The sequence below is a fragment of the Heloderma suspectum genome, chromosome 4, assembly GCF_057233095.1.
Source record: "Heloderma suspectum isolate Gila_16-S chromosome 4, 16-S_ref, whole genome shotgun sequence".
Lineage (NCBI taxonomy): Eukaryota > Metazoa > Chordata > Lepidosauria > Squamata > Helodermatidae > Heloderma > Heloderma suspectum.
Genome location: NC_139461.1, coordinates 247,015,929 through 247,037,828, shown reverse-complemented (window position 1 = coordinate 247,037,828; position 21,900 = coordinate 247,015,929). Strand labels below are relative to the sequence as shown.

The window sequence follows — 21,900 nt, the reverse complement described above, 5'->3', positions numbered from 1 at the left end:
ACAGCTTGATTGGCTACTGGTCTGTTTCTGGGCACAATTTAAAGTGCTGGTTATGGCCTATACAGCCCTATATGGCTTGTGACCATGGCACCTGAAATATAGCCTTGTCTTATAAGCCTGCCTGGCTAACTAAATTCTGGCCTGTGGAAATTAAAATTAGATGGCAAAAGGTCTTGAATTCATTTTTATTCTTGTCAAGGCAATTGCGATTAGCACTTGATGGTGGTGTGGTCAGGGCCCCCCCCGTAACTAACTCAATGCTCTGGGGTCAGATGATACGGCTCTTGGAATAAACTGGCAACTGTCCTAAGATGCACTTGATCCACTGTTTGAGTCTCTCTAAATGGGTCTGGGAGCAGTATGTACATCCCAGAATTGTGTCAGACTGCTTCTGAAACCTGGCTTGGGCTTTTAAGAATCCAGCATACTGGTCCGTTGCTTTGACATGCTGTCTTGCACACACTGGCTCCTTGAGTGCAATTAAAACTGGTAAAGCCTTAATGGATCACTGCCTTGTTGTGGCGAAGGGACTTGCGTAACTCAGTGAAGCCATAAGCTATGCCGTGCAGGGCCACCCAAGACGGACAGGTCATGGCAGAGAGTTCTGACAAAATGTGGTCCACTGGAGAAGGAAATGGCAACCCATTCCAGTATTCTTGCCAAGAAAACCCCATGGAACGTATCACAAGGCTAAAAGAGATGATGCCGGAAGATGAGCCCCTCAGGTCGGAAGGTGTCCAATAAACTACTGGGGAAGAGCAGAGGGTATTTCCAAGTAGCGCCAGAAAGAGTGAAGCGGCTGGGCCAAAGCCGAAAGGACACTCAGCTGTGGATGTGTCTGGTGGTGAAAAGAAAATCTGATGCTGTAAAGAACAATATTGTTTAGGAACCTGGAATGTAAGATCAATGAATCAAGGTAAGCTAGAGGTGGTCAAACATGAGATGGCAAGATTGAACATCGACATCTTGGTAATCAGCGAACTCAAATGGACAAGCATGGGCGAATTTAATTCGGGTGACCATCATATCTACTACTGTGGGCAAGAATCCCTTAGAAGAAATGGAGTAGCACTCACAGTCAACAAAAGGGTGGGAAAAGCAGTACTGGGGTACAATCTTAAAAACGATAGAATGATCTCAGTACGAATCCAAGGCAAACCATTCAACATCACAGTAATTCAAGTCTATGCCCCAACCACTGATGCTGAAGAAGCTGAGGTTGATCGGTTCTATGAAGACCTACAACACCTTCTAGAACTAACACCAAAAAAAGATGTCTTCTTCATCAGAGGGGATTGGAATGCTAAAGTAGGAAGTCAAGAAATCACTGGGATAACAGGCAGGCATGGCCTTGGTGTACAAAATGAAGCAGGACAAAGGCTAATAGAGTTTTGCCAAGAGAACACGCTGATCATAGCAAACACGCTTTTCCAACAGCACAAGAGGCGACTCTACACATGGACATCACCAGATGGTCAATATCGAAATCAGATTGATTATGTCCTTTGCAGTCAAAGATGGAGAAGCGCTATACAGTCAGTCAAAACAAGACCTGGAGCTGACTGTGGCTCAGATCATGAGCTTCTTGTTGCAAAATATCGGCTTAAATTGAAGAATGTAGGGAAAACCACTAAACCATTCAGGTATGACCTAAATCATATCCCTTATGAATATACAGTGGAGGTGAGGAATAGATTTCAGGGATTGGACCTGATAGACAGAGTGCCTGAGGAACTATGGACAGAGGTCCGTAACATTGTTCAGGAGGCAGCAACTCAATCCATCCCAAAGAAAAAAATGCAAGAAAGCCAAGTGGCTGTCTGATGAGGCTTTACAAGTAGCTGAGGAAAGAAGGGAAGCGAAAAGCAAGGGAGAAAGGGGAAGATATATCCAACTGAATGCAGAGTTCCAGAGAATAACAAGGAGAGACAAGAAGGCCTTAAATGAACAATGCAAAGAAATCGAGGAAAACAACAGAATGGGAAAGACTAGAGATCTCTTCAAGAAAATCGGAGATATCAAGGGAACGTTTTGTGCAAAGATGGGCATGATAAAGGACAAAGAAGGCAGGGACCTAACAGAAGCAGAGGAGATTAAGAAGAGGTGGAAAGAATACACAGAAGAACTATACAGGAAAGATCTGAATGTCCCTGATAGCCATGATAGTGCGGTCACTGAACTTGAGCCGGACACCCTCGAGAGTGAAGTCCAGTGGGTCTTAGGAAGCATTAGTAACAACAAAGCTAGCGGAGATGACAGTATCCCAGCTGAGCTATTTAAGATCCTAAAAGATGATGCTATTAAAGTGCTGCATTCAATATGCGAACAAATTTGGAACACTCAACAATGGCCACAAGACTGGAAAAGGTCAGTTTACATTCCAATTCCAAAGAAGGGCAACGCCAAAGAGTGTTCAAACTACCGCACAATTGCGCTCATTTCACATGCCAGCAAGGTGACGCTCAAAATCCTACAAGCTAGGTTTCAGCAGTATGCAAACCGAGAACTACCGGAAGTACAAGCTGGGTTTCGAAGAGGCAGAGGAACTAGAGATCAAATCGCCAACATTCGCTGGATCATGGAGAAAGCAAGAGATTTCCAGAAAAACGTCTATTTCTGCTTCATTGACTACACTAAAGCCTTTGAGTGGATCACAACAAAATGTGGCAAATTCCTAAAGTGATGGGAGTACCAGACCTGTCTCCTGAGAAACCTGTACGAGGGTCAAGCAACAGTAAGAACCAGACATGGAACAACCGAGTGGTTCTAAATTGGGAAAGGAGTACGACAAGGCTGCATATTGTCACCCTGCTTATTTAACTTATATGCAGAGTACATCATGAGAAATGCCGGGTTGGATGAATCACAGGTCGGAATTAAGATTGCCGGGAGAATTATCAACAACCTCTGATATGCAGACGATACCACCCTAATGGCAGAAAGCGAAGAGGATCTCAAGAGCCTCTTGTTGAAGGTGAAAGAGGAGAGTGCAAAAGCTGATTTGAAACTCAACCTTAAAAAAACGAAGATCATGGCATCTGGCCCCATCACTTCCTGGCATATAGAAGGGGAAGAAATGGAAGCAGTGACAGATTTTACGTTCTTGGGCTCCAAGATCACCGCAGACGGTGACTGTAGCCATGAAATTAAAAGACGCTTGCTCCTTGGGAGGAAAGCTATGGCAAACCTAGACAGCATAGTAAGAAGCAGAGACATCACCTTGCCGACAAAGGTCCGTCTAATCAAAGCTATGGTTTTCCCAGTAGTAATTGTATGGCTGTGAGAGCTGGACTGTAAGGAAGGCTGAGCACCGAAGAATCGATGCTTTCAAACTGTGGTGCTGGAGAAGACTCTTACGAGTCCCCTGGACTGCAAGGAGGTCAAATCAGTCCATCCTAAAGGAAATCAACCCTGAGTGCTCATGGGAAGGACAGATACTGAAGCTGAAGCTCAAATATTTTGGCCATTTAATGTGAAGAGAAAACTCTCTGGAAAAGCCCCTGATGCTGGGAAAGACTGAAGGCAAAAGGAGAAGGGGACGACAGAGGATGAGATGGCTAGATAGCATCACCGATGCAATGAATATGAACTTGAGCACACTCCGGGAGAGAGCGCAGGACAGGAAGGCCTGGCGTGCTATGGTCCATGGGGTCACGAAGTCGGACACGACTGAACGACTGAACAACAACGAAGCATTCATAAACATTGGTCTACGACGATCGCTTGCTTCAGTGGAAAACCAAAATCTTCCCGAGATGAGCACATCTACTTTTAAACAAAGAAACAAACTAACACTATGAATGGCTAAGAGTATATTCTGGAAATTTGGCATCCTTAAGGATGAATCTGTCTATTAATGGTTACTTCATATGTCAGTGCTGGGATTGGGATAGGGTAGATGAGGACAAAATAGGAGTTGGGAGGTAGGAGAAAGGCAAAATGGATTCATGCTAGCTGTAACAGTGTCTGTTAACTACCCAGGGTTGAAAACTTCCTCTTTTAACAAGTATAGCCTTCCTGAAAACAGATTAATGTCATCTCTCAGTAAGCTATGCTGTATGAGGATAGGAGTCCTAGCTGTCTCCCTGACCTGCTTTGGGCATGCAGGGGGAGTTTTAAGGTAGGAGCACATTTATATTTGCACACAGTGGTGGAGCTAAGTAATTTTAGACCCTGCACTTAATGGTCTGGGGCAGGGAGGGGGGATTTAAATGGGTTTGTATTTAGTTGTGAAACATTCAAATAACGTCTTCAGCTGCTGTCCCATGCTTTACAACAGCTTCTACATTCCTGATATGTTTGAACAAAAAACAAACACCTTGCTGTTCGCCAGTCTTGATAAAAAACCAAAATACTCTTGAGCATGTGCAGTTCCACATTTTAAACTCGCTTAAATCCTACCACCATCGTGGCTGCAGGAATAAAGTGGAATTTGCTTCTGCTGTCTGACACAAAACATTTACTTGGGAATAAGCACCGTCTTGGATAGTACTTTGTAGTAGGTAGTGGATCCACCGTGGATCTACAAAGTATGAGTAGATCTGGACCCAACCCATTATAGTTTTAAAAGTAAAAAAATGAGTATCTGTAATCATGTACATGCCTGCCCAGCTGCTCCTTGGCTATATAATATTCCTTAGATGCTGTGAGCAGTGGCACCCCTGGTGAGTCCAGGTGGTGCTACTAGGCCTGGTTGCCACTGCCCATAGCACCTGCCACTTTGGGAGGGGGGATACACTCAGCTGCAAGACCCTGTAGTTCAGCCCCAAGGTCCAGTCCTAAGTTCACAAGTGTGCCTATTCCAGTGGTTAACCTATATGCCTTTTCTATATATTTGAATCAATCTTAATTATTGCTGCCCTTGGTTTCAGAAGACATGGGTATGTAAGAGAGTCAGAGAGGGACTAAAGTAAATAGGATTGGAAGGGAAAAGACAACCAAAAGGTTAGGCACAACACAAAGGAGCCTTACAGAAAAGTGTGATGCTATAGCCATCTTGGAGCAAGACTCTTCGGGGGGAACTGCTCACATTGCAGCATATGAAAAAACTGGGGCATTAGATGCTTAAGAGTGAACTAGCTCTAAGCATTTCTTCACCCTGCTCACAAGGGTGACTTAACCATGCAGCTGCTTCTTCCAAACATTATGATGGAAGTAATACAGGGGGAGGGTAGCGATCGCAAAGATATATGGATGCGGTCAGCTTGGGACTTACCATATCGCACAATGGTCTTCTGAAAGCCACTCCCCCCCCCCCCCCCGGAGCCTTGTTCCAGCAGCTCACTATTGGGCACTAGCATGGGAGATCTCCAGCCACTTAGCGGCTCCAGGGTGCTTCAGTGGGCCAATTTACCAGCTCTGCATGGAGTTAACAGCTTTTGCTTGTGACCAGTTCAGCTAAATGCTGCCAAGGAGATAGATGGGAGACGTGCAAATTGTTCCGTAATCTGTGCTCTAGTAAGCGGCTGTCCTGGGGGACGTCTCCCAGCACAAACAAACCTGCTGCTCAGAGAAGCCACTCAACCAAATCTCCCCTGGAGCTAAAACCTGTTCAAACCAATTACTCTCCCCTTCCCAGCTGCTGCAAGAACAGCAAGCACAGAGCTTGTCTGCTGTTCAGACTGAGAGTAATGGATTCTGCTGGCTGAATGTGGACCCCAGGAGGGCCAAAAGCACAGACACAGCCATGCAGTCCTAAGCCTGTGCCTTCCTGAAAAAGCACAGGAGGTAAGGGACCGCCTTGCTGACTCCCTGCCAAGAAGCAAGGCCTGCCCTGGGATATCCTCACATTCTTGTTAATCAAGGTTTGGAAAGCGGATGCAGCAGGCCCCAGGCTTCTAGGAGGAAAATATGCCACGGAAAGAGCCATGTGGTCATCTGCAGCCGTTCCTAGTACTTGGGAGAAAAGCCTTGAATTCTGCAATGCAACACCCTCAACATTCCTGTGGCTTGAGTTATAGCCCAGATTTACAGGCCATTTTGGCAAAGAGGAGAGAAGAGAGCGATGCTATTTATAATGGTTAGGGCTGCAACATGGACCAGAGCAATCCACTTAAGGCGAGGGAGGGAGAGAGAAACCATGGCAGATCCCAAGCCCTGGTGGGCATACGCCAGGAGGGCAGAATGGGGCAGGGGAGGGGGGCAGCCGGAGGGAAAGTAAGTATGCCAGCTCCAAGGGTGGTGACCAACCCACCCCCGGGGCACGTCAGGGGAACAGGAGGATCCAAAGCCGCCCTGCGTCTGTGCCCAGCACGCCCCTTTCCATCAGAGTACCAACTATGGAGTGGCAATGGCAGGTAGAGCAGGAGATTTGTCCCAACCCATGACCCCTGGGGCACCCTCCTAGAGACCATAGGATTGCAGCCTTAGTAATCAAATCTGGTTTGAGCATTTAAACAATTAAAGTACACTCGATTAACTGAGAAGCAATTATTTTTAATGCTGCAGGAAGCGGGCACCATCTTAGAAAAGGCATTCTCTCCGTTCCCTCACACAGAGGTATGGAAAGTTTCTTGTCAGATGATGCCTGCACATGAGAGAAGGAATAATCCAAAAATAAAGGCACCACACCTTTCCCCTTCAATTGTTCATATTCATATGCAAATTATGAAGATGTCATTGATTTAAAGACATCTTAGTTAATCTTAAAATTTAATCTGGCAAAAGGCCTAGTACTTATTTGTTGCAATAGTTTTGTCATAGACCAGGGAAGAGGGACTGGAGCTCATGACACACTTGGGGAAAAACAATCAATGTACAGGAACAGAAGGATGGAACAGTGAGCTACAAGGCCGAGAGTGGTCACCATTCCTTCCCAGCAGAGCCCCTTTGCTTGTAAATGGTTATATTTCTGCCTGTCACAAATGTTTGCCTACAACAGGCAAAGCTTCACCTGGAGATGTAATTGAAGAGCCAAATCAATAGAGCATACATGTGATTTAAAATGGCTCTGTTGTGAGTCTGCAAAAGCAGGAAAGTGTTCTAAACCAGAACATCTTAAGGCTCAGTTTATACACATATGCTCCAGCATGCGTACATCACCTCTCCGAGAAGTGATCACTAACTACCCAAATGTTGTTGTTCAGTCGTGTCTGACTCTTCGTGACCCCATGGACCATAGCACGCCAGGCCTTCCTGTCCTAAATGATGTTGTAGGCACTTTTAAATTCATGCATTCATTTGGACTCATATACTAGCAGTTTGAGCCTTAACCAAGCTCTCGTGTGCTTTTATTTCTAAAGCTATGCTCATAGCGAACAGGCCTTGGAAACCTAGAAAGCTTAACCCTCAAATTCATGGCTTGCCCAGCTGGCAGATTTAGCTACAGAACAGCCATTTATGTAGATGAGGCGGGGCAGGAGGAAGAGAAGGACAGAGATGAGAAGAATGGGTCCTCAGTCTTAGAATCAGATGACACTGCATGTTATAGTTTGAAAAATGGAAGTAAAAACACCATTACATTTAGCAAGAGGGGAGCAGCAAGGATTGTATGTTCTTAAATGGCTCCCACGGGACCAGATGTTCCCCAGCTAAGCTGCTTGGTGTTTGACCAACGACTGCCCCAGTCCTCGAGGGTTCTATACCATTTCAGAAACCCCTGGCGAATCTTTCGATTCCAGTGCTGAAGGCAGCCTGGTTCAGAAATGGCACACAAGTCCCACACAAGCTGAGCTGAGCCACTTTCTAAGGACTTGTTCAGAGCAGCAGGTTAGGCCTAGCACAACACAGCACGCCCCACAGCTGTATACCGCTTCCATGCTGAATTAGACTTGAGTTGCCCCAGGAACTGCAGGGCTAAAGGAAAACCCGCTCTGAACCCTGCCACTGGCCAGGGATCTAGGGGCACTAAGAGGCTGCTCTCCCTGCCTCCCAGCAAGAACAGTGCAGCAAGAGGAAGCCCTGCTCCAGATGACTCCACCCCCTTGTCCTAACTGCCAGTCATTTAGCACTTTCCTGGCTTCTGCGCTTTTTTGTTTCCATTCTAAAAAGTTGAAATGCCTCTAAGGTTCTGTTGCTGTCAGCAAGAGCTTTAAACTAAAATAGGCTGGTCTTTTGCCACCCCACCCCTTTTGCCTTTGGCCCATCCCACCACTGGAATCTAGCCCCCGAGAACGTCTCTGAAACTGAATTTGGCCCTGAGGCTGGAAGAGCTCCAACAGCCCTGGACTGAAGGTTGCTCAGGGGTGCTTGTACATGTGATTTTGGGGGATGTGTTTTATAGGTGCTGTTGAATTATTACAACCTGTTGCAAACTGACTTGAGAATATCTTGCTCGAGCGGAGAGGTATTAAAACTTTATTTTTAAAGTAAGGCCTCAGCCTTTCAAGTGACCCAAGTCAGGAAAGGCGAGCGACAACTGGCCAATGCAGAAGCAGTCCATGGCGCTCATGTTTGCAGCCTCAGTTCAAGATCATACACTCAAGTCACACACAGCCCTTCTGGCCCAACGAGTGAGGGATGACCCCAGGGCTTCTGCCAGTCCAGCAGCATCTGCATGCCAGATGCCACCTCTAGCTGATGCTCTTTTCTCCCCGCTAATCTGCAATTTTTCTCCCTGCTGTTTTATTAACATGCGCCTTCCAGTACTTTCAAGGGGCAAGTTGTGATCACAGCCCTTTCTGACAGTGGTGGTCTCCGAAATCTTTACAGCTCTAACATGAAAGGGTTTACATGGGAGGGATCCAAGTCTGTAAAACGGACCCATCTCACCATGAGCACATTACAGGTTTAAAGGGGGGAAAAAACCACAAATGCTTTTGCCCCTGCATAAAGGAAGACTTGCCAGATTCATAATGGAGAGGGGACAAACCCCATTCATTTTACACTGTGCTGGAGTAGCCTCAAGACCAACACAGCTGCTGCCTTTGACTTCAGGACTCCCACCAGGAGCAAAATCACAGCATCCAAAGGGCCCAGACTAAGGAAGCCCTCCTTCTCATCCTTCCTTCACTCCATTGACACCGGCTGCATCCCCTCCGTGTCCCGACACTTGGAGTTCACAAGCTCCCTGCGGATCTCAGGAGAGATCTGGGGATGGCTGTGGAACTTGAGCAGCTCCAAGAGGGCTTCCTTCTGCTCTGAGGACAGGTCCTCTTTGTAGCGCTGGGCCAAGGTCAAGAGGCACTGGTGCCACAGGACGGGCAGGGTGCGTTGGTCAGTCCGGAAGGCCAGGAAGTGAAAGACGAGAGCATCCACAACACGGAACGGCAAGGCATACTTCTTGTCAATGAGCAGGCGGAGGAAGATGCTGTTGGCCCCACTGTACTCCATCTCAGCAATCTTGAGCATAGCAGCCCTGTGGGGGCGAGGGGAAGAAAAGGCAGAAGAGGTCGTTCTGCAGTTCCACACCACTGAATGATCCTCGTGTTGCCTCCCCCAGCGCCAGAGACTGGGGAGGGAGGGGCAGAGAATCACTCAAGGGAGCTGACTCAGGGCTCAAGTTGGCTTTGAAAGAGGACGCCTGCATTTGCAATAATGAGGAAGTAATAGGTGCACTTAGCCAGGGAAATGGCAAAGCCCAACAGGAACCAGCCAAAACGCAGTTCAGCATTATGATGGAAGCCCAGGGTGTACAAAGAGCTACAATCAGAGTTGCCAGCATCTTTTGCTGACTGTGCGCCTGTGCCTGTGGCAGCAGCCTGCTTTGCAGAGCATCTGAAGCATCTGAAGCTTTTCCTGAAGCTTTATCCCCAGGCCAGGAGGGGCGTCACTCGCTTGCTTTCTGCATGACAAACTTCTGAGGGCAGAGGAGATGGCAACCCTAGCTACACAAGCATGGCATGCCAAAATTGACCATGGCATAAAGTTAGCTTTCCAAAAACATCCAGGAAATATCACAATGGGAAAAGGAATCCTGGCTTATAAAGATAGTATCAGCTATACTGACCTGGTTTGCACGTAACAACAACCTAGTTTTAAAAACAGATGGGATGTTGTGCACAAGTGGGAGAGAGTGAGTGCACTGCCTGCAGTGTGCCTGCCTCTTCCACTTTTACTCAGCAACCCACAATTGGCTCCCGCTGAGCATGATGTCCAAACCCAGACTGCTGCGTTGTTTAGGAGCTAAACAACCCATGGTTTGTTGGTGGGTTAACCTCTGGGTTGTATAGCCCCTAAACAACTCAGTGGTCAGCATTCACACGTCACGCTCAGCAGATGCCAATCTTGGGTTGTGGAGTAAAGCAGAAGTGGCACGGTCTCTGACAACCTGTCAGTTTTTAAACCAATAGGTTGCCGTTATGTGCGAATACAGCCCTACTGTGCTCCTGAGCCCTAAGGATGAGCAATATTTATTTCAGCTGCTTCTATACTGCTTGACATCCCAGGATCTCCAAGCAGTTTATATAGGAACACATACAGTACAATATAAAAACAGTAAAAAGCAGTAAATACTTTGAAACGTTACAACAAAAGCAATAAAACAGAGCATTGTCATGATCAATTACAAGTCAGGGAACGCCTGAGTGAACAAATGTGTTTTCAAGAGGCGTTTGACACTCATCAGAGTTTCTGCCTCTCGAACCACATGTGGGAGCGTGTTCCTCATAGACCAGGAGTCCCCAGCCTCTTTGCGTTGGTAGGCAAATTTGTTATTTTGAGAGAGTGTTGTGAGTGCTCAAAAATGGCTGGGAGGGGGAGGCTTGCCCATTCAAAAAACGTGCGCCATGGTGGGAATGGTCAGGAACAAAACACTCATTTCCCAGAAGGCAGCTGGTAAGAGTAAAATGCAAGTAATTTGTTCAAGAACCTAAGTACAAGACAAAGGTGGGGTCTGAGCTTGAAAACACAAAACCAGTCTTTTGAACCCCCCAAAGATGGCACTGGGGGGAAGCACTTCGCTTTGCAATATGCCAGCATCCTAGTTAAAAAGCAAAACAAAACAGGAGGGGCAGGGAGTCTGGTGGCTGCCAAGAGAGGTGTCTATGGGCACCATGTTGGAGATCCCAAACACAGACAAATAAGAGCATGTTATAATCTAGCAAATGCTCTCCAGTGGGCTGCATTTATTAATCATACTGCAGACCCTCAGTCCAGCTACTAGCATGGCTTCAGAGACCATTCTATCAGGAACACACAGGAGGGGGACGTCTTTCCCCAAGATACCAAAGACCTTTTCACAGCAAGCTTCCAAACTCTTGGGGGACAGGGACGCATGGGCGAGACAGGGAAGCGTACCCACTCCTGCCACAGCTAGAGCTATTTTCCTTCCACCCTCAAATGAGCCCAACTCTCCTTACCCAGAATGAAGGACAGGGATAGAGCACTTGGTGAGGATGCTGCCCACAATGACGGCTTCCCGCAGCGTGCATGTTCCCGACTCACACAAGGGGATGAGGATCCCTAGGGGAGGAGGGGAAAGGGGGCAAGGATTTACATAGTCTTCTCTAATACAACACATGAAGCATTCTATCAAAAACTCAACCTCAGAGCAAAAATATCATTCAGGTCTTCAGCATCTAAAGGCTGACTGGCTGGCACAAGAATAGACACCAGCCAAAGATAAAGCTACTATGAAACAGAAGACCCCCTGGACGACCTTGCATCCCAAGGTGTCACTCTCTAAGATCCATGTCCCTCTTACCTTTGAACCAAGCTCCAGGCTTGAATAAGGCCTTCTTCAATGCCATGTAAAGATGGAAATTGAGGCGCTTATATTCAGTGATGTCATCTCTGACTCGGGGGAGAAGCACCAAATTGTAGAATCTCTGGGCCATCCTCTCTTTGAGGTTAGATGAAAAGATTCTGGGAGGAGTAACAAACGTAGGGGGTGGGGAAGAAAAGAAAACATTCAAGTTGGGAAAGCTGGGGAGCACACATGAATCAACTTCCCTCCTTGTACTCACACTATACCATACACATATCACGGCAGCATCCACACAATGCCTCCCATCTTGAGTATAAACTTCTCTCAGGTGCGGGATTTTTAAAAATGTATTTGCAAATTTCTATACTGCCCTTTGACATCAGTCTCCAGGACAGCTAACAAATAAAATGGTAAAACATAACAGTATATAATAAAAACACAAACCCCAAACAATGAGAACAGTGGTTAAAAGCCAGATGTGAAGATTCTTTGGTTCTCATAACATCCTTTATATACTGTGCATGCTGTACACCACAGTAAAGCAATGGCCATGAAATACCATCTCCAACAGCCTTCCCCAACCTGGTGCCCTCCAGATCTGTTGGGCTACAACTCCTATCATTCCCATGGCATGCTATCTGGGAATGATGGGAATTGTAGTACAGCACATCTGGAGGACCCCAGGTTGGGGAAGCCTGGTCTACAACAATCCATAGCAGTCTATTTTTAAAGATAGAATCATCTTTGTAAGGCCTATATTTTCAAGCAGCCGTACCCTGCACTGTGTCACCAAAGAAAAAGAGGAACCAAAGTTCTGCATGTGAGAGAACATGAAACAAACATCACATGTGTTCACACTTGTGGCTTCCCCCCATTACCCACTGTGCTGTACCCCCTAGAGCACAATGCTCTCTTTGGCTCCTTCCGACTCAAAGAGGTAATGCTAGAAAGGCTATTTTAGCTTGCCATTGCATATTCTCATTGACAAAGCATATCTAAACAGGAACTACTGAACAAAACAGGAGGGTTTTTTTTTTAAATAAACACAAGAATGGTCTTGTGTCTCACAATAATGGTCAGGAGTGGGTGGGCTTTCCAGAGAAGTGGTGGAGCTAGAGCTATGGGCAATGGATGGAGATGGTTTTTTAAAAAAACCCAGGGAACCTGATTGCCCACACACCTAAAATCTGAAAATGGTACCCAGAAACTTGAAATATTTTTCCACCTCTGAAAAGCAGCAAACTCAACCACAGGATGGTATATGTGCGTGTACTCACACACCTTATATTTGGCATGCACTAGAAAATCCACACCTTACATTTTGCATGCATAGGATTGACTACCTCTTGCAGAAATAAGAATATTGAAACAAAGACGACTGCAGCATCTCCTTTCATTTCTATATTTTGTCAAGCCTAAGATACATTTGCATGTTGATACCGTAGTACTATGTTTTGGCTACTGCAGGACAACTCAGACTGGAGCTAAAAACGGAGACTCAAGGGAATTGTGGCAGCTCATAGGGGGTAGTGGGGAGGAAGAAGACTCAAGACATGGTATTGTTCACAGCAGAGTCGCAGCAAGTGTCCAACCTTGTTGCCTGGTACATGGCCGCTGCAGTCCACGTTTCTGGCTCTGTGATATAAAGGATCTGCTCCCAGTTGGACAAGGCTGGGATGATCTTGAAGGCTTTGGGCAGTTTTCCACTCCTATATTTCGACAGCACCTTAAAAATGGTTTAAATGTGGTTATTTAACAGGGATTATTCCAAAGTTTCTTTTTCTTGCTCACAAGGTCTTCTGTGAAAATATTTTAAGAACCATTTGGGGATACAATTCTGTAATCTTCACATATTAGCAAAAACTGTAGCAACCTATTAGCATAGAAAATAATTCTAATTAATATTCTTATCTGTAATAAATGATCTTGTGGCAGTTCATGGGATGATTGTCTGAGCTGGGAGTGGGAGGCACTACTAGGGATGGCGGAGAATTCCGCCACGGACTCCAGTGAGGCTGGATTCTAAAGAATCCGGCCCCCTGGAGTCCGTGGTGGACCGGACTGCTCTCCCCCGCCACCCTGCGGACTGGATCCTACCTACCTCCAGCAGGTCCAGATCCAGCTGCTGCTCCCTGCCGCTCCGCTGTGTGGCCGCAAATGGCGTCCCCTATACAGGACTCCATTTGCATCGCTGCTTTGGCTGTGATAGGCTACATAATTATTTACGTAGCCTATCACGGCAAAGAGCAGGGATGCAAATGGCATAGGGGACGCCATTTGCCTCCCCACTTTAGCCGTGATAGGCTACGTAAATACTTACGTAGCGTAAATACTTACACCATTTGCAGCCGCAGCCCGGCAGCAGCTGGAATGGAAGTTCGGCTGCGGCCGGACCCAGCCGACGGCTCCGCGGCCTTGCCATGGAGCGGAGGTGGCCAGGGAGGATACCTGGGGGGAGGGACAGATCACCTCCCCACCCCACCGCAGACTGCTGGACTGGAACGGGGTGAGTATTCCACACACCCCTAGGCACTACGCTGCAGCGGTTTTGCTCCTACTTAGAGGGTTGGCTCCAGAAGGTGGCGTTTGGGGAACACTGCTTGGCTCTGTGGATTTTCCAGTGTGGGGTTCCACAGCCGTCGGTTTTGTTTCCCATGCTATTCAACGTCTACATGAAACCGTTGAGTGCAGCCATCCGGAGTTTTGGAGTGTGTTTTCATCCGTATGCTGATGACAAGCAGCTCTATTTCTCCTTTTCATCCTAAACAGGCGAGGCTGTGGATGTGCTAAATCAGTGCCTGGCTGTGTCACTGGACTGGAGGGCTAATGAACTGAAACTCAATCCAGACAAGACTGAGATGCTGTTACTGGATGGTTCTCCTGACCAGATGGAGGCTGCTCAACCTGTTCTCAGTGGGGTTGCGCTCCTTAGAAGGAGCTTGGAGGTCCTCTTGGAGCCATCTTTGTCACTTGAGGCTCAAGTAGCCTCAGTGGCACAGAGTGCCTTCTACCAACTTTCGTTGGTGGCCCAGCTATGCCCCGATCTGGACAGGGATAACTTGGCTTTAGTTGTCTACGCTCTTGTAACCTCCAAGTTAGATTAATGCAATGTACTCTATGTGAGGCTGCCTTTGAAGATAGTTCAGAAGCTGCAGCTTGTGCAAAATGCAGTGGCCAGCCTGATAACAGGGAGGAGAAAGTCCAAACATATAACACCGATTCTGGCCGCTTGCACTGGCTGCCTGTATGTTTCCAAGCCTGATTCAAGGTGCTGGTTTTGACCTATAAAGCCTTACACAGCCCAGGACCACAATACCTGATGGAGCACCTCTCTTGGCATGAACCAACCCATACACTATGTTCAGCATCTAAGGCTCTCCTCTGGGTGCCTCCTCCAAGGGAGGCTTGGAGGGTGGCAACAAGGGAGAGGGCTTTCTTGGTGGTCCCCCCCTCCCCCAAATTCTGGAATGATCTTTCTGATGAGGCCTGCCTGGTGCCAACGTCGTTATCTTTTTTGGTGCTAGGTTAAAACTGGCCTCTCAGGCATTTGACAGCATACAGTGAGTTTTTAATCAGGTCTTGGATTGTCTTTGGTTGTTTAAAAATTATTTTTAGGTATACGTTGTCTGTGTGTGCGTTACCTATTCATATGTTCTTATGTAAATTGTTTTGTACCTGGTATAATGTATTTATAATAGTTTTTAATTTTTGTTAACTGCTTCGGCTAAGGGGCAGTATAGAAATATAATAAATGAAACTAAATGAAATGTTAAAGGCAGTGCCAACTATTATTGTCCAAGCCTGCTGTGGCAGCACATCAGCAGCAGGCAAAGGTTGCACTGGAAGTAAGATTTCTAGGCTCTGCAGTAGCTGGCCTCAGTCTGACCTTGTGTGCATGCACGTACACATACACACTTACTTCTCTGACACCCTTGTAGACCTCTAGGACGCGAGGATTAAGCTGCGGCATGGGTCGACCAGATACTTCCGACATCACAGTCTCCACCTCTGTCTGTTTCTCTGTGATCTTCTCCATGATAATGTCTGCTAAGGTGCGCCTAATGGGTATCAAAATGAAACAAAATGGAGCTCAGAACTTATCAAATCCCCCAATAGCAAGTCAAGCAGTAGAGGCACCAATAAGATGAACTCCCAGTCTAGTTTCTTTCTGGGCAGATGAAGGTTCTAAATGTAACATCCTTTTATTGATACCCATCTTCTCTAATGGACTGTCATATTTGGATTGTTCAATTCAAAATGCTGTTGTACAAACAAGCTTGAAGATTGCAACACATTTACCTATATTATCACTTAACACTGTTTTGCTCTAAGAGATTGGAAAGCAAACTCTTTCTGGTGAATATGCACTTCTTTCGGGATGTCATTTGCACAACTTCCAACACACAGCTAGAAACTGGAGCTCTCTGAAAGTTTTAAAGATGAATATCATTACATTAAAATGTTAGCTCACAAACAAATGTGATACCAAAGTGAGAGGTAAGCCTCGCATGTAACCCATGGTTTATTTAAACCATGGTTTGCTGCCCTACCCAGGGTTTGTCTAGTAGATGTTTGAACAAACCATGGTTTGTTTTCTCAGTCCCTGAGTTGTTTCCTTCCTTCCTTCCTCCTTTGTCTGTTCCCTCACTGTATTCCAAGTGCCTTTGCAGTACTGCAGTACTGGCATGTAAAGAGGCTTGGGTTTTTGACTGCTCCTGCCTGCTGCCTCTGTAGCTTGGCAAAACAACCCATGAACAAATCACGGTTTAGGGTTTGTACGTAATGGCAATTCATGGCTTAACCCACCCAGAGTTCACAACCCAAAAATAAACCATGGGTTTTCTATGTGGGTTGTTCATGGTTAACAACCCCTAGTTAATCCAGACTTGGGTTCACACATAACCCACAATTCAACAAACCATGGTTAATTAAACTATGGTTTGTGGTTACCTCTGAACCAGGTCTATGTTGCACATAGAGACATGTGTTCTTGCATACCATGAGAGCTAGAAACATGTCATACAAACTGTAAGGAAAACAAGCAGTACGTAGGCCAAATGTTTCTACCCTGTATTTCGAGCATGTAAGACAGAACATTATAATTTCTGGGTAGATACGCAATGCCAAGCAGAATGGGTTTAGATTTGGGCCTCCAGGAGGCAATGTAATATCAAAGGTAGCATGCTTTATATAACAACTAAAGCACCATCTGCTGGCTAAAATAAACCCAAGAACAAAACAGAATTAGAAATATGCCTGGGTGCTAGTTGTAGCATGGCTTATTTTCCCCCCCTGAGAATCTGACGAAATCATGCCAACACCCAGCATCAGTTTCCCTAACCTCAGCAGCGACTGGATTCAATATTCTTTAATGGCCAGCTCTTGTACACAATATTAATGCTAAACTCCCTCTACATGTTCAGTCTCTGCCCCACATGTGCCGCAAGACTGTGCAGATATTCTAATGCAGGAGGGATGGGTACACAGGACTGCAGCCATTTCTGTGATATCCGTGGCTCCAGAATGCACCACCAAGATCATGGGAATTGCTGTTGTCCTGCGCCATGTGGCAAGTGCTACTACGTCACGTAGGGCTATCTCCGCATATCACAGACACAAAAGGCCAAGAATGATTTTGGGTCAGGAATTTGACGACACCACAATTGTGAACCAGGCCAAACTCTCTAATAATGAATTTCTTCCTGAATGAAAAAAAGCAACATTTGAACACTTTCAAGGGTAACCAATAAATTACAGGCATTTCACCCACAAGAGCTCATTCTTCGTTTGGCAGGTGATGAAATGAGGAGAAAAAGAGCGAGTAGGAGCACATTATAAAGTCTAGAAAAAAGTCAAGGTCACCAGAGAGCCTAGAAATTTAAAATATTTTTACAGCCCTGCACATGGCTCAACAAGAAGTTTTAATTCTTTTAGGGAAGCAAAATAACTCACGATAAATTTTAAACTGAAGAGCTGTCCTATAAGAAATGGGGCATTAGACATTCACATGCATTGCACAATTGGGGGTATACAGACCTCTGCTTCTGGGATAAAAGAGGCAACATTAATTCATTTCATTTATTTCATTTCTATCCCACTCAATAGCCAAAGTGGTTATCCTGCTCTGGGCAGTTTATAAAGATTAAAACAAGGGGAAATTTCTCATCTTCCATGCGAACAGTCTTTAACCCCCACGTATGGCCTAATCCCAGCAACCAAATCAACAAAGAAAAACTTTACTTAAAGAGGCATCTATTCCACAGCTAGCAACAGTTCAAGCATAAGCCAGTGACTTGATTCACACATCACAGTGAGCTACTGTGGGTTAATTCATCCATGGGGCTCAGAGACATGCACCAATCCCTATTTCAGATACGTAAGCCACGGCTTGTCGTGCTGTGCAAAACTGGGAGCCACAGGTTATTTGAGGGTTAAATAAATTAACCCACAGTGGTTGATTGTGACATGAGAAATGGCCCAGTGTTTGATGCTCTGAGGCCTACCTCAGTGGTGGGTTCTTGTTCATAAACATCTCAATGGCTTTTTCATCCTCCAGATCCACAGTCATCTCCTCACAATACTCTCCCTTCTCCATGGCGGCAGCTTTCCCCAGTGATGGCCATTCGTCATCCTCTGTATCTGAATCTCCATCCTTCGTGGCGGGTCCTGGAAAAAGTAGGGCGAAATTAGGATTTTTCTGGATATTTCAGCAAAGCAAGCAACTTCCTTGACATACCTATATTAGGAAAAACACTGGCTCTCTCTGTGACCCAGTTCGCATGTCACAGTGACGATTCCTGGGTTGTTTAACTCAGAAATTGCTGTAACGAGCGGAGCATATGAACCCTTTCCATTTTCAATTAAGAACCACATTTAGGTTGCTTCGTTGTTAAACAACCCAGAGGTTACCCAACAACTGCCCATGGTTTGTTGTTGGTTAATATTAGGTTGTTTATCCCATAAATAACCCAGAGTTCCTGAGTTTGGATGTCATGAAATGAATTGAAAGGAAAAGAGCACACATCCTGCTCATCACTGCAAATTCCTGGTTAAGCAACACAGGACTTGCCGTAGTGATGTGCAAACTGGGCTAGCATCTAATGGCAGCTGGTCAGAAATCAGCCAGGGAGCTAACAGATCAATGCTACTCCGAATACACATCCTCACCATCCAATGTGCAAGGGGCCCACCACCCTGGATCAGGGGACAACCACTGCAGGTAACATAAATCTGATAGTGTTCCCATTTCCAATCGTCTGATGTTGCTGCCCACTGGTCATCCAAGAAGATGACTATCCTTTCTTTCCACTCAAACTGGAAACAGCTGAGGAATTAAGATCAGTCTCTGCAACCCTGCTCTGAGTCCCACCTTCTGAAGTGAGGCAGGTGACAACTGGGACCAGGGCCTTTTCTGTTGTAGCACCTGTATCTGGAATCCCCACCCCGCAAGGCTCAACTGGCATTGATTTTCTTTTCAATGCCCAGTAAAAACCTTTTAATTTGCTCAGGCCTTTTTAAGTGTTGCGGTGGCATTTTGGTTTTATGCCAGGATTTTATTATTTTTCTCTGATGTGTGGTGCTTTGTTTTATAGAGATTTTTGATCTACTATTTCAATTGTGATTGTTTTTGTAAGCTGACCTAAAAGCATTTGCCTATGAATTCTTCAAATAAAAAACCCAAGTAAAAAATTAAATCATCAAACACCAAGGACATCTAAACATCCAGCTAATTGCAAAAGGTGCTGGGCGAGGTCAAATTCACTTCCCCACCTGCGCAGAGCCTGCCCTGCCATCTGACAGAGTGAGGTGGCCATTTCAGACAGCTGATCTGGGGTACTATGAAAGGTTAGCAAATTGTTAGCTATTTAATTTATTATTGTTGCAGTTTTACTGCCAGGGATGGTGAAAGGTGCTTGTGGGATTGTCTGTCTCAAGTGCCAAAATAACTCTGGCTGGCCTAGGGTACTATACACTTTGACTTGGGGGCAGGGGGCATTCGCTGCTTTGCCTCTGGTAGCAAAATGTCTTGAGCTGGTCCTTCACCACTGCGTCAAGCTCCAAGGTTGGTCGTTTTGAAACCTGAAATACTTTGGTGGTCTTTTTTAAGAGGACGAAAAATACGCTGGCTTGATAGTTAATGATGCCAAACTAGCTGCCTGTGAATTTACCCAGGGTCATCTAATACCAACTGTTTCTTTCTGGCACCAGAAGCCAACAGGATGGATGTATAAATGTAACTGTATTTGGGTGGGAAACTAGCACCATGGAAATGAAACTGTTCTCTACCCATTCTTATCAGTTCTATGTTAGCACTTTCAGTCTGCACAGCACTGTACAACTTTTAGCCCTTTTCACACATTCATTGGAAATCAGTATGCGTGCACATGCGCAGGGATTGCACCCACCGTCCCTGCTCCCGTCCTGATCATCAAACATTCAGCTGAAGGTCTAAACAGAATCTATACACATACAAGTTCTATACACACAGGCTTGCTCGTAATTGGGAGCCTTGCAAAAGTCCTGGATCACACCTGCAGAGTGAACATGTGACTGGCCATAAGCACAAAGGCTCTATTCAGATCTTCTGCTGAATTCGTGGGCATCAGAAGTGGGAAACACAGGAATGGTATGTTTGAATACAGCGTATGCATCCCCCCCCCAGCCCCCCCAACATCCCTACACGGTAAATCGTTATTTTTCCCATTACATAGATGGGGAACTAAGGCTGAAAAGCTGTGACTTGACCAAACCCACTCATTCACCCAGTTTGCACATAATAGTGGCAAATCGTGGGTTAATTAACCCACGATCTGCCAGGGTTGTGAGTCACCACCATTTTGAATCTGCAACCTCTGATGGGCCAAATCAGAGGTTATTTTGTGACATGTGAGCCCAGACGCTATGGGTTAATACATTTTTAGGTTAACTGTGGGTTAATTAACTGGGTTCACACATCACAAGATAACCTCTGATCAGACTGATTGGAGGTTGCATATTCAAACATCCCAGGCATCCCCATTAATTAACCCAAGATTTGCCGCTGTTACGTGTGAACAGGGCCACTGAATCTATATCATGGGTTGAGCTAGCCTGTGTACCATCGCACCAACTTTAAGATGAACAGTAACACTGGATTTTGCACAGAAAAGCAATATGCATAGTATGAGCGTTCAGAGAGGAATTTCACACATTACACAGGGCAAAGGCATCTGATGGATACCAGTATAATGCACCGGCTTGCCTCATTCACACGTTGCATTTTTAGGTGCATATGGCAAAGTACCTATGTACACTCAAAAATCATAACCTGTAAATATAGCTTTGTTCTATTGCCTGCTCTACTGCATCAGTGGAATGCAATAGGGCAGGCTTCCCCAATCTGCTATTATCCAGATGCGTTGAACTACAATTCCCATCATCCTCAGCTGGAATGCCAACACACCCGGAGGGCTGGAGAAGACTGCAACAGAACCTTTTCCAGTGGGCGCACATTTACTAGTAGTCTTCCGGTCAATACCCAAAATGGAATGGCACCGAGCTCCTGGTCGCAGGTAGGGGCATGGGAAGCTGCCTTGGATTGAATCAGGCCGTTGGCCCATCGGGCTCAGGGTTTCAGGCAGGGTTTCCCAGCCCTACCTGGAGATGCCCGGAATCGGACCCAAGGCCTTCTGCATGCAAAGCATGGGCTCTACCCCTGAGCCACACAGCCCTGCCTAGTTGCAGGCCAGCCTTCCCCAACCTGGTGCCCTCCAGATGTGTTGGGCTACAACTCCCGGCATGCGCGGGCCAGCTAAAGGCCGCTGTAGGCCAACGTCCATCGTCTTCGTGCTGGCCAAGCCAAGCCCGTCGCCCACAGCTCGAGGGCTCCGCTCCAGCCGCCTTCCTCTCACGCACCCAGCACGGTCGTCTTCGCCTTCCGCGGCGCGTCTCTCCTGCCCGCGCCGTGCTCGGCCTCCAGCTCTTCCTGCTGGATGCGAGCCTGCTCCAGGATCCTGCGCGAGAGCTTCTCATCCACGTACTCGTCGTCTCCGCCCGCGCCATGCTGGCCCGCCTTGCCCCGCCGCTTCACCCGCGTCACGGGCCTGGCTGAGTCGCCCTGGGCGATCTGCTCGGCCAGCGGAACGCTCCCCGCCGCCGCGCCAGAGCCTCCGGCCCGCTTCGCTTTCGGCATGACCCGACCAAAGGCGCAACACACGTGTGAGGGCAGGCCGCGGCAAGCGCGCATGCGTCCAATGGGGCCCTGCCGACTACAGATATATAACCAAGAGGAGAGGTGCGCCTGCTCGGCTGGATAGGTGATTTCTGAGTTCTCCGGC

General features: G+C 46.6%; 2 protein-coding genes across 2 annotated transcripts in view; one reads left to right on the top strand and one right to left on the bottom strand.

Annotated features, from left to right (window-relative positions):
• Positions 1-15,358, top strand: part of CCND3 (cyclin D3) — a 45,417-nt gene extending 30,059 nt beyond the window's left edge. Inside the window, exon 5 of the mRNA XM_084853153.1 lies at positions 14,354-15,358. Within this exon, the coding sequence (XP_084709279.1) occupies positions 14,354-14,374 (21 nt within the window). The 3' untranslated portion in view covers positions 14,375-15,358. The remainder of the gene's footprint in view (positions 1-14,353) is intronic.
• Positions 5,238-21,770, bottom strand: BYSL (bystin like). Its single transcript, XM_084853146.1, has 7 exons — positions 21,479-21,770; positions 18,088-18,250; positions 15,504-15,642; positions 13,177-13,310; positions 11,582-11,742; positions 11,238-11,340; positions 5,238-9,295 (listed from the first exon to the last, which is right to left on the bottom strand). Exons 1-7 carry the CDS (start codon positions 21,753-21,755, stop codon positions 8,947-8,949), a joined length of 1,326 nt encoding a protein of 441 aa, XP_084709272.1. The 5' UTR covers positions 21,756-21,770; the 3' UTR covers positions 5,238-8,946.
• Between the last annotated feature and the right edge of the window lie 130 nt (positions 21,771-21,900).

Bases quoted from the DNA above. Each gene is read 5' to 3' on its own strand.
- BYSL (XM_084853146.1), bottom strand. From the start codon at position 21,755: ATGCCGAAAGCGAAGCGGGCCGGAGGCTCTGGCGCGGCGGCGGGGAGC. The intron at 11,743-13,176 runs GTTGGACACTTG...TACTCCTCCCAG, and splicing joins GCCATGTACCAGGCAACAAG to AATCTTTTCATCTAACCTCA. The intron at 11,341-11,581 runs GTAAGAGGGACA...CTCCTCCCCTAG, and splicing joins GCCTGGAGCTTGGTTCAAAG to GGATCCTCATCCCCTTGTGT.